The sequence below is a fragment of the Phaethon aethereus genome (assembly GCF_964289735.1).
Source record: "Phaethon aethereus genome assembly, chromosome: 1".
NCBI classification, from domain to species: Eukaryota; Metazoa; Chordata; class Aves; order Phaethontiformes; family Phaethontidae; genus Phaethon; species Phaethon aethereus.
In genome coordinates this window covers 75,575,797-75,588,548 of record NC_138575.1, presented here as the reverse complement: position 1 = coordinate 75,588,548, position 12,752 = coordinate 75,575,797, and the positions used below count along the sequence as shown (strand labels likewise).

Here is a 12,752-nt window from a genome sequence, read left to right as displayed (position 1 = left end):
AGAGCACTTCGTTGCGCTTCAGGCAGCAGCTTTTGACACTTTAGAAAAGCATCTGTCATTTTTCAAGTAGTACAGATGCCTGCAAGTTGTAACCCAAGCCAAGCCCCCTTGAGTGTTCGCAGACATTTTAAGTACAGCCCTGTGATAACGACCCCCTGCCCCAGCAAATTAACCAAAGAAAAGCAAGTATGCCTGTACTCTGCCTGGCTGCCTCATCTCTTTTTTTCCCTCTTTTCTCTGTTTTTCCTTTTATGCCACTTCAACAGCAAGGTAGAATATGTGCATGGTGCCAAAAATGTACAAGTGTACAGGAGGGCCAGACAGCTGCTTACTGACTTCTAGAGATTAGGCCAGGCTGGTCGTATCAAATGAGGAAGCTTAGTACAGAGAAATAAGTAGAATGGGGACGAATTAGAGCTACCATCTCAGAAAGCGGTAAGAATGAAACTGCTCCTTCTACGATGGAAATACCACAAGGGCCTCATGCGAGTTTCACAGATAAAGGGGTCTGAATTTGTTGCCTAATGGGTTTTGAGCTAGACTGTACTACAGGGGTTCTTGTCATCCTCCTCAAATAAACAATCTGCACCATACCAGCTTGATAGGAGCTAAGCTAACTTATTAGGAAAACACATATTCCATCTTCTGGAAAAAATTGTACATACTATTCTGGGCATTCAAATAATGGTAAATTTGGTAAATAGCAATGATAAATCCTTATTTCTTTAATAAGATATTGCTATTTCAATAGCCATTTTCACTCCTATTACGAAATTCACATAATTGTCACCACTACATGAAATCTACTTACTTTTAATTGGAAAAAATAATAAATAAATTAAACTATCTAATAATCTCTATTGCTGTTTCTTCTTTTTTTATCAGGACTTCAAATTATCTGAAGCATCTAATGGGGATAGGAGAGAAAGAAGAGTAGATTTTTTTTTCTAATCCTAAACTCTATTCCAGAATGGTTTGAGGGCCCAGTGTTACGGGCTTGCAGTATAGTATGTTGTATGTGCAAACACTATCCTTTATTTAGGTGCTGAAAGACAATCTGTCAATCACCACTCACAGCTCTGTGACAACCATTGACACCTTTCGGTAAATCCACACTTGAAAGTTTGGCCAGTATTATAAGAATTAAATGTAAAGATCTGTCTGGGCCTTCTGCACCAGAAAAACGTTATTACCATGATGACTATTTTCTGCAGCTTCCCTTTAAACCTTTGTGGCTTGGGAAGCCACCTAAAGCCAAGAGCTTCTCCTCCTGGGCACAGGAGGCTGAAAGGACATATTTTCCTTTTGGAAGGTCAGAAAAATAACATCAAAACATAATGTTAAAAACGACCCAGCTACAGAAAAGGAGAAGAGCTGTACTAAAGACAGGGAAGAGTTGAAGTAATACAAACGTGAACTTAATCAGTTTACACATCTATGCATCTCAGTACCTGGCTTAAATTTGCAGGGATTATTTTTGTTGGTATATGGTATGATTGGTAGCCTTTGCTGTTGTGCGAATTACCAGCCCGGACTGCTGTTCTCACCTGTGGCACTTCGTTTTCCTTGTCTTTGTCACCTCCCTTTTAAATCACTGTAGTTTTCTCTACCTTTGGCGCTCAACAGTTGCAATAAGGGCAGTGAGAGAGCACTTGTTGGTAAATCAAGCCACCTGCAAGGTACACCTCAGTAAATACGGAAATCTGACTGTTCCCTTAGTGCTGTAGCTGACAGTGTCAGCCTGATGCTGAAGGGCAATGCTCTGTCCCTGTGATTTCTAGCTAACACACTTGCTTTCCTCCTCTTTTTTTTCATAACAGATAAGATCCACAGTAGCACATGAATAGCAGGTATAGGAAATTCTGATGGTCCTTTGACTTTAAAAACTGCATTTTCTTTTACACCATCCCAAAAGTAAAACTTTCTACTGACTGCCAGAGAAATTACACAGGATTTTGGTTGATGGGGTGAACCAAATGTAATATCAATGTGCTAAATCTATTTTGGGATATGTGATGTACGGCCCATTAGTATGTGGTTTGAAACATCTAGACCAGTTGTATAGAAACCAAAACAAAAGCCAAGCAACAACAGAAGCAGGATCAAATTTTTGGGGGGGAGATTATGTGACAAGTACTACCTACATATAGTAAATAATTGACAAAAAAATTTCACTGGGAGAGTTTCATTGCATATCATTAAGGACTTCTTTATCTTCTTAATCTTATTAAAGGATTCTTTATCTTCAGCCAAAACATCCATTAATATAGTAGGAACTGTGAATGTGTATTAAGAAGAATATATGAATTTAAGGTCATGGGTCTAACCCTATGTGTATGATGTGCATCCACTGATTATTCTGCAGAAGCAACCTTCATATCCACAGTTAGCATTTCTCCAAGATTCTTTGAAAAGTATAATTAAAATACTGTATTTCTGTTTCTACATGAGACTGTCCAGAAAAGCAAGAAAATACAGAATGTCCATCTTTTATAACATTTACTGATGGCAGGAAATAATGAGATAAGGAAAGCCAACTGCAATGTGGGTTTTTTGGCAATACTTAGTTTAGGAAAAAAACACAAACAGCATATTTAAGTAAGCTTAATTATCAGAAGAGCTTGTTTTACCAACAATTTGGTAATTCTAATCAAAAGAATATATGCTATGTTTTTTTCTTGTGATATGCTGTGTTATGTTATGTTGCCAAACACAAACTATCTACAAAACCAGTAACAAATGACCTGTATCTTATTGTAAGAGTTGGAATGCTTTTTGCAGTAGCAACTACCAGAATAATAGCCAATTAGGATGTCGATCACCAGTTTTTAGTATTGTGTTGGTGTATATTACTTAATATTATAACAAAATTACTGATAACTGGATTTAAAATTCTATGAAATACCATGTAGCATGAAAGTGATATTAAAATTAAATTACTTGATGCTTTGAAAAAATTACTTACAACTAAAGCGTTTTGAGTAGTGAATGTATTCATAACGCTAAGAACTGCTTGATGAAAATTTGAAAATGGAAAAAAACACAGAACAGAATAATGAATTCAGATTTGTCACTGAGAAGTGTTAGCTTAGGTCTCATGTGTCAGTGGGCAAACCTTCATACGGCAGGATCCAGAAGAATTCTGCCTAAATAGTTGAATATGGATTTCTGGAGTTTTCCGTTGGCATCAATGAAAACAATAAAAGGTTCCGCCCAGTGTTCACAGACTTCATGGTTACTCAAGTAGCAATATGCTGTTTTAGCAGAATATAGCAGCCATAAAAATTTAATCTCAGACCCTCTAGTTTACATTCCTGTACGCTTGGACACAGGTTTGGAAAACATTGAATTTGAGAAAAGGCCATGAAAATTTAACCTGATTTCCCTCATGCTATTATTTGGTAGAGAACCTCAGCTGGTTTCAATTTTCACAGCATGCAGAAGGGATAGCAAGACAATGTCATGTGAGCTACCTCAAAGGCATTTTACAATACAGAATATTCATGGTCACGTTCAGCATCTTTCATCAAGGCATGATAAGAAGGGTTTGGAAAGGAACAGAAGCCCTCTTTTTGCAGGACCATGGAGCACAGCTGAGATCAGCTATCGCCAGGCACAGGCAGGGGTAACCCCACTTAATCCAGAGGATGCTGGGAGGCTGCCCTCACCAGCTGCAGAAGATTAGTGTAAAATACACCCTGGCAGCAGAGACAGTGACGTATCACCCCTTCCAGATGGCAGACCGTGCTTCAACCTGTAGAATTTTCCTAATTCTGTGGCTGTTTTCTAGCCCAACCATGCAGAGGCCGACACATTTCTCTGTGGGAGTGAAGTGCAGCGAGTTCCACTGCCTGGCTCTTTGGATTGGTTTTCACCCTTTCGTTTACTTTATCTATGAAGTATCAGTTTACTTCAGGGTTACAGCCTGTTTTTGAATATTAGCACAAATGTGCTAGAGGCTGTGGTAATCTCAAGACTTTAAACAATTATGGAAATCAATAAATCTGATGTAAACCAGCTTTATAAACATAAGCATATGTAACTGCATGGGTACATTTATGCAAGTCTTCATACATGCGTGGCACACCGAGGGAAGGTACAGACTGAATGTTTGTGTTCATGCACATGAGCAATAGCACACTTATCTTGCCTTTTGGCATCTGAACCGCGTATTTGTGCAGGCACACACCACACACAGTATCTGCAGATGTAAATGAGCTACAGGCAAATGCTTGCACCTAGTCACCATGCCTGTCATTAAGAATGGCACAGAGACTCAGATCCTCCGGGGCGTGTAGGTGCCTAAGACTCTTTGGCCTCTAAGTAGGACTTGGGCACCAAATGCTTCTTTAAGGAGCTGGCCTAAGGGATGCACTTCTCCTTTGCTGTGAAAAGTTCCAATGACTCAGTAGTTTTCTGCTTAAAGGAGAAAGGTCTTGCTCTCTAGTCTCTGTAAGCATCGAGTACAAAAGGAAAGAGAAGCAACCTAAATCTATTAAAACAGAAACAATTGTGCCGATCATGGTTTCATTTCGAGGGCACAGAAAAGGAGCCTGCAGCTCCATCAGTTGCTGGGAGGAGAGAGTTGCTCCTCCCAGCTTCCCCTCGCATCGCGGTTCTAAACCACGCACTGCTTGGAAACAAGCTTAGCTGGTCTGTGCAGGAAAGGAATTTATATGCTTTTGTCCTATATGCTACGTTTTCCAGAGTGGCCTCTGAATGCCTGTATTCTATCTGTTTATGCTTGCGAATTGATAGGTACATACAAATCACAGAAGCAGGCTCTCGAATCCTCTTTCTTTTCTGTAAAACAAAGTATTTCTCTTTTTGGCAGAAATCACCAGTTTTAAGCACAAATGAAGTGCCGCAGTTTTGCCTAAATGCATCCAGAAGTTTCTCTGGAAACTCCTGCCCTACCCAGTGAGTTTGCCCAGCCTTGGGTTTTGTACTGGGTCTGGCTGGGAGGGAGTTAATTTTCTTCATAGCAGCCCGTATGGTGCTGTATTTTGGATTGGTGACTAAAAGGCTGTTGACAAGACACCAGTGTTTTGGCTATTCTTGATCCGTAGTTTTGGCTATTTCTCTTTCTGGAAAAAAAAGTGAAGATGAGTGTTTCCAGTGCTTCTGAAACTATAGACAGAATGTCTTCTAATTTAAGATGCTGTTGTAAGTAGCTAAGATTTAAACAAAGCTTTCACTTTTAAAATGAAACCTAGCAAGTGATCAGTCTGTTACAGTTTTGGTTCCCAGTTGCTCTCAACCTGGCAACTCTGCCCTGCTGTAAGTTCACTTAAAACCAAACAATAACCATTGGATTGGAACTTCCCAAGCCAAGTTTCACCTTGGAGCAAACAGTCCTAAGTTAAAAATTCCTAAAACTAGGGTTCCATAGAAGCACAAAAAATTCGAAGAGACTCTATAGTTTCTAAGGCCAAACAGTGACATGAACATCTTTGGTTACCTTTTGTTCCTCATATGCTTCTTTGAGACAAACATAATTTGTCAGTGCTCTCATTGCAATTGGAAGCTTTCCGATTGCCTTCAGGTCCACAGGTTTCTTGTGAGCAGATATAATAAGAGTATTCATCCACCAGTAAGTCGCTTTTGAGAGCAAATTGACAAATGGCTGCAGAAACCTCACTCCCAGGTCCTGTAGATCCTCTGGTGGCTTTACTTTCTGAGGGTTCATGAAAAATACATACCTCTGGAGAGGAGAAAATAGACAGCATGTGCTCAGGAATTATCTTATTAACGGCAATTTTTAGTAAAGATTATGTATAATACAACTACAGTGTCAAATTTGCATTTAAAGGTAATTCTACATTGAATTTAAATGTAAATTTACATGTAAATAGGAGCATTTCCATTCTGACAGCATAACTGGCAAGAAATTGAGCAATATGGGATGTGGACGCAGCTCTGTAGCCTACCAGTACTACCTACCTCTATCTGAACAACAACAAAAAAGAATTTGTGGGATATAATTATATTTTAAAGTATTATGGGTAAGAACATATGCTAACTTATACATTCACTACATATATAGTTTATCTGCATTAACACAGCAGATACTGTATAGATTACGTGCACACATAGATATACCCTTACATGCACAAATATGCTTGTATATCTATTTTAACAAATGTATATGAACTCTCTGTGTGTATACACATACACAGGCACACATACATACCAAGTGCAGGAGAAACATCAAGGACATACATTTTAAAGAGATGCCAGGTCTCATTAATTTCTGTAGAATTAACCAGACATTTACAGCTAAGCTAAACTTGACACAAGCCAGAGTTACTGGGACTAAAGACCCATCTCCATCCCCGAGATACTACTGATATCTTTTGAGATCCTAATAAAGAAACCACATACCCTAACTCGAATGACATTGATCTCCACAGCCATCAGCAGCCCATAGAGAATGACCATAATTCCAGTGATGCAGAAACGCAGCTGAGAAAAAGGCACACCGTCCTGGCAGTATCTGACAAGCTTGATTGTTTTGGTGACAAAGGCCATTATCCAGTAAAGAAAGAGAGCTGTAAAACAGATGCATGCGCATAATTTAAAACAAAAACAAAACCAAAAATGCTATACCAGTGCTGCAGAAACTTTAGCATGCTCAAACAGATATATTCCATGGCTTAGTTCAATGCAAGTATGGTGATCCTCTACATCACCAGCCTGCAAGCTGGCACAGTGCGATGTCAGCTCAAGTCAGGACCTCAGGTTTGAGAGATACTGCTTTGCACTTTCTTTTCTCAGATCACTATTTTCTTTCCTGGGCCACCACCTTTCAAAGAGATCGACAATGGTGGGTCTTCACACAATTACAAAAGTGCATTGAAGATAATCTGAAGGGGAACTTTGTTACTGAAATGAAGAAAATGTCACTTAACTTGACAAATATCATATCATCTCTTTGAAAAAGCAGAGTACATTGCAGGTAAGCTCATTTTGAAAAAGAGTTTATATAATTTAATTATATCCTGCATCCTGGTTTCTATCTGTCAATGGCTAGTTAAGATTGTTGAGTTACAGGCAATTTGGACTGTATACTTCTATGAAATGTTATCCTGCAATGTCTAGTCAAGTTCTTGACCATCTCCTGGCTGAGAAAGATACTGTGAATACCAGGTAGCAGCTTCTCAAAGGTAAACCTTCTCCCCCTCACCTTTGGAAAAAGTGAGAGGTGGCATTCATCATTAGACTGGGTAATCTCAGGACCAACTGCAATGGATGCTGAGACACAACAGCCATCTGCACAGGATGGTTTGTGATCAGATTACTATTAAAAGTGGCCTTTTAAAATAACCCTTTTGAATGAAAACAAGTTTTGCCTCAAAATAATGAGCAGTGCTGAAAAATACCTAAAAGCTTGTGCTATAAATACAATAGGCATACTATGCTTTTCCTTTTGTGATCACTTTTAAAAATAGTTTTCAGCATGTACCTTATAAAATGTACAATAACTTCTACAATAATATTGGCTCAAAGAGTAGGTAATTATTCCTCTGTCTTCTAATATTCTCATGCATTTCACCATCCTCTTCAATCTCTTCAACCTCTTAGCTGACTTTGGCTAAACTACTGGGTTTTGTAAGAGTACATAAATACCAGACTTAGACTTACCCAACAGTAACTTTGGAAAGTTAGATGTTTCAATATTATGGTAATAGACTATGGATACAGTGGCAGCCACAAACCCCATTATAGCTGGTAGAAAGAGATGCAGATGGCGAGATTTCATTTGTCTGAAAATAAATACGGTATAAATTAGTGAATTTGGTGTCTTTTTTCACTATTGTTATATTCCTAGGTGTTCTGTTAATCTATTTAAGAGGACAAATATGAGACAAAAAGATTTTTTCAGGGTGAATACTTTAACTTCTGTCAATATTTACTTGCCATTATAGTTTGAGAGGAGAGTAACAATGTGCTGAGAAGAATTGTTTCACCTTCATCCCATTAAAATCCGAACAGTTCAAGAAAAGATGCCCCATCTTCTTGGGGGAAAAACTCCTTACGCCTGACTAGCCAGCCTGTCACACATTATCAGTAATGATGATGAATAATTGATAATGATCAAATAATTGATGAATGCAATTAGCTTGGCTATCCACCAAACACTGTCACTTACGTATCGGAAACTATGCCCTCTGCTATTTCACACACATGTACGAACAGGAGGGTGAATGTCAGGATCCACCGCAGGTTGTGTCCAGGGAAGTGCAGCCAAGTATTGTGGTGAATCTGGACTTTGGAGCTTTGGCTTCCCCAGCCTGGAAAATAATAGTAATGAAAGAGGAAGGTTATCACACTGCCAGCCAGTGAGTGATCTGGTTATCAATTCCCTATTCTAATCCATAGGTCACGCTTAACAGTATATAATCAACACAAAAAAACCCTACAAACCCCTACAAGGGGGCTGTTGTTACTAATAAGATGACCCAGGAGTGTATGAGTTGCCGTGTACCCCCCCCATAATTTAGATCTGACCATGTAGACAATGGGACAATAGACTTCCCAAAGAGAAGAGGTCCCTGGCCAAGAACGAAGATGGAAAACCAAAAGAAACGTCTGAGTCTCACCCTCACACAACAGGGACTGACAGATCTTAAGTGATGGTGTCATCGTGTCTTTTCCAGTCAGAGACAAGAGCGGGCAGAGTTTGCAACTGATACAAAAGTTGCATCCTCCAGTGAGGCCTCAAAGAGATATATTTACTTCACACTAATAAAAATTATTTCTGTCTCAGGCCTGGTTGGGAGCGCTGCCTCAGGTGATGCTGAACGGCCTCCGCTCCTCAGGCACAGCCCAGCCTCCTGGCCCTGTACATTCCTGGCACATTAAAGCTCCCAGGACTCAGCTGATTTAATCAAAAAATTAACTTCGAAGCCTATTTCCATGTCGTCATCTCAGATGGCACCTCTCCTTTTCAGGCAAGATCTTCTCTGAATACGGCAACCTGGCAAGAAGAGGGACACCAAGGACCTAATGGAGGTGATGGTGCTGGGGGGAACAGAGGACTGATCAGAGGTTAGCCTCTCATGATGGCAAGTCTTGTCCTGCATGTTGCTTTATCCTCTGTCCCTTCCCACCCTGGTACAGGGCTCTCCTGAGTCAGTCAGCCCAAATGGCTGTACATGTCCCTCTTACTGTAAGGCAGCTCCTGGAATTCCCTGACAGACTTCCCGAAGCCCATAGAGAATCCCAAGAACAGCATGTTTCAGGGAAGAAAAGAAACAAAACAAAAGAAAACAAAAACAAAAACAAAGAAGTTTAACTAAGGCAGTGAGCATTGCATCTGTTTCTTTCAGTAACTGCAGAACTGAGTTTAAAATCCAGGATATGCTTTTGATACACAAGGATGCTGCATCTCATTGTGCCTAGAGGCTCATCAGGTGACTCAGTAACACCTAAACCAGAGCCCAGGTTCATTGCTTCTTGGAAACTCTCAGGACTTCACCATTTCATCCTTGTTTAATATGCAAAGTACTGCAGGAACAATATAGTCTCTCTTCTCCATATCTAACTCAAGTATTTTCTACAGTTCCCTGAGATTCAATTTTCCTAATCTAATGTGGCTCCTATCTTTGTCTCTCCCAGGCTGCTTTTCACTTTTATTTCCTCTTTGCCATACATCTCCACAAACAATCAATTTTTGGTTTTGGAGTCAGTCAATACTGTAGACTCCGGTTGGCTTTTAATGCTCTGTTCAACAACTATGTGTCCTGATAATCAAGGTACGAAATAGAAAACAAATAGTTACATACATACATAACATACAATTTAAACTATTATGTTTTTTTCCTAACATTGTTAGAAAATAGAGGGAATTTTCAGTGGCTGCAAAACTATTTCAAAATTAATTGGCTAATACCTGTAAAAATATTAATACAGCCTGCTACCACTTGATGCCTAACACAGAATGCGGTAAAAAATTATCTCTGCCCTCAGACCTTACCTTGAGTTTCCATCAAACACCTCTGCAGAAAGCCCTGTAATTCAAGGATGACTTGCATCTCATCTCAAAGAAAGATCCAGCACTGTTGGACAGAGTCCTCCATAACCCTTGGTTTTTTTCACAGTCTTTAGTTATTCTTCTGTTAGAACTTGTGTCTTATCCCCTTATTTAATTATTTAATTAGTTTTCAGTCACTGGATCTTGTTATACTTTTGATTGCTAGGTCCTGAGTGTCTTAGCCACAGGTTCCTGTAGCCTATTATTCAATCACTTCAGAGTCTTTTTGCAGAATGGAAGTCCTTAAATCTCTAGTTCAAATATATCTTCCTTGTGGAAGAAATATATTACTATGTGCATACACAACACCAGGAAGGTAAAAAGTGACATGCCATTTCTCATGCAGTTGTCAGGAAAATGTTTATTTTTGCTAATACTTATTGCCGCCTTGATAGTTATTCAAGTCTCTCTGTCTCCTACGATCAGTTAGAATGTCACTGTTTGACAGCTCTGAAAAAGTATTAAATTGTATTTATTTAATCACTGCAAATAGCTGGGATAAACAGGCAACTATAGAGAAAAAGTATCATTAGAGTACTAGTTTATATGGGGTTTTTTTACAAGAAAATGTGAGTTAGAGACACTACTATCATAAATTCTTCAAGAGAGAATTATCATTTATTTTCATTCCTGTGGAAAAAGATGATCTCCTTTGCTCTACTTCTGTTTACAAATGTTGGCAAACAAAGGAATTACTCTGTTTTAAACGTTTCCTACACTTCTCTTAGCCTTAGGTCCAAGTTGCACAGTTTATATATTCTCTGAAATTCACATAACTTGAAGGGAATTCAGACCCACTGTCCTAAGTCTCATAATATCTAATAATAGCCAAGGTTGCAAGTTGCCAATTTCAAATCCGAAGAAAACTTCTCCAGAGAGAAGTTTCAAAGCATTTGGATCTGATTTCTCTGGTTCTCATCCATCTTTTCATGCTGCTTAGTTCAGATTTGTATCTAAAATTCCCTACATTTCAAGCGGGTTGGCTTCAGGTCCTCTGGGTCAACCCATTCTGTTTCTTCTTTTTAAAAATTAATAAATCAAAGCATCCAACTGTTTGCACTACAGGCCTCTAAGCACATATAAACATGACTGAGTATAAATACACGCTCAAGTGTTTGTAGGATTGCACAGGTCCATGGAATAACTCACCAATGAACAAAATCGGGAAGGTGATAAATAGCAAGAAGACGTGGGGAACCAAGTTGAGGGCATCCACAAAGCAGACATTTCTTAGGACACCAGCACTGATGTTGTAGGCTGAAGCATTGTCGTTGCCACAAAATGCGAGCCTCATCGCTTCCAGAAAGTCTGACTACTACAAAAAAGAAACATGTTGAAGCAATAGTTGACTACCAAGACTACTAGAATTCCTTTTAGCTAAACACAAAATAAATAAAGAGATACAGAAGGAGCGCACTGAAGAACCCATAGAGAATAACTTAGTTGTACTTTGAAAATGCTTTTGGGCCCCATCAAGTATACGCATATTAGAGCGAAGGCTCTGTGTATATTAAATGTACTACTTAGTACATATTCATTACATACACTGCACAATGTCTTCTAGTGTTCATTTTATGCACAAATGTTATGCTGCAAGCTCTCTATGAGAATATAGAGAAAGAAGGAGAAAGTTTTGAAAAAAAGATTTCCTTTCTCATAAGAAAAGTCAAATGCACATAAGCTGACTCGTGTGTATTACTGTTTCTTTGATGAGCCCACATTCTCTGTGCAACATCTCTGTTCATACAATTTGTTGCACTATGTTCTCAGTGCAAACTCTAAACCTTTGATATTTGTGATTTGGCAGCTTGGCATTCACTGGTATTTTGTATTTCATCATTGTCCCATAGAACAACAATGGTCACATACACTAGTCATTACAGATAATTGCCAAACTCTTAATCAAAGTAGATTCTGTTGAAGATTGCATAGGCAGTAAATCAGCATTTATGCTTGATCCAGCAAATCCTTATGCACGTGCTTAGCCTCATGTAAGCAGTTCTCTGGCTTCCATGATTTCTTATGAGATGATCTTTGTGCACCAAGATAAGCTCATGCATTTGTGCTTGCAGAGTGTGGGCCATAGTATGACCCAGAGTTATGGCTAGCTTCTGGCTTTTATCAACCCGTGCATCGTTTATTTATTCATTCTTCTTTATAGGGAGATGAAACAAGACTGCAACCAAAATGTTTCCTTGCTGGTTTCTTTTCCTGAGACTTACATGCAGCAACATAGTGCTGTAGAATAGGTTGTATAAACTCATTTGCTCACATCTTTTTTTCCCAAATTTTACGTACTAAAATGGAAAGAATATCTTTAATTCAGCAAAGCATATGTAAACTTTGGTGAATGCATCTTTCTGCAACAACATCGTCATTAATGAGTTTTGCAGAATCAGAACAATACAGACGTGCAAAAAACACATGAACACAGTTTTAAAAAAAGTTAGTTCAATGGGGAGAAAAAGGCTTTCCCTCTTTCCTCAAATAGTTCAGATTAGTTCTGTAAGCCTCGCTCTTTAAACAAGGTAAGCATAACAAGGTAAGCATAAACTACTCAAGTACTCCCTTAGAGAGAACAGCAACATATAGATCTTCAAAAGAATAGAGTTCAAAGAGGCACTTTGAACCTCTGCTAAACCCCTTTTTTCCTTTTAACTAACTTTATGCTGGATCTGAAAAGCATAATCCATATTGATATACATTAGCGAAATTT

At 38.8% G+C, this 12,752-nt stretch overlaps 1 protein-coding gene across 1 annotated transcript in view; it reads right to left on the bottom strand.

Annotated features, from left to right (window-relative positions):
• Positions 1–11,330, bottom strand: part of ABCC9 (ATP binding cassette subfamily C member 9) — a gene marked incomplete at both ends in the record, with an annotated part of 67,158 nt that extends 55,828 nt beyond the window's left edge. The window contains 5 exons of the mRNA XM_082014284.1: positions 5,462–5,704; positions 6,385–6,551; positions 7,645–7,766; positions 8,153–8,294; positions 11,186–11,330. Of these exons, the coding sequence (XP_081870410.1) occupies positions 5,462–5,704; positions 6,385–6,551; positions 7,645–7,766; positions 8,153–8,294; positions 11,186–11,330 (819 nt within the window). The remainder of the gene's footprint in view (positions 1–5,461; positions 5,705–6,384; positions 6,552–7,644; positions 7,767–8,152; positions 8,295–11,185) is intronic.
• Between the last annotated feature and the right edge of the window lie 1,422 nt (positions 11,331–12,752).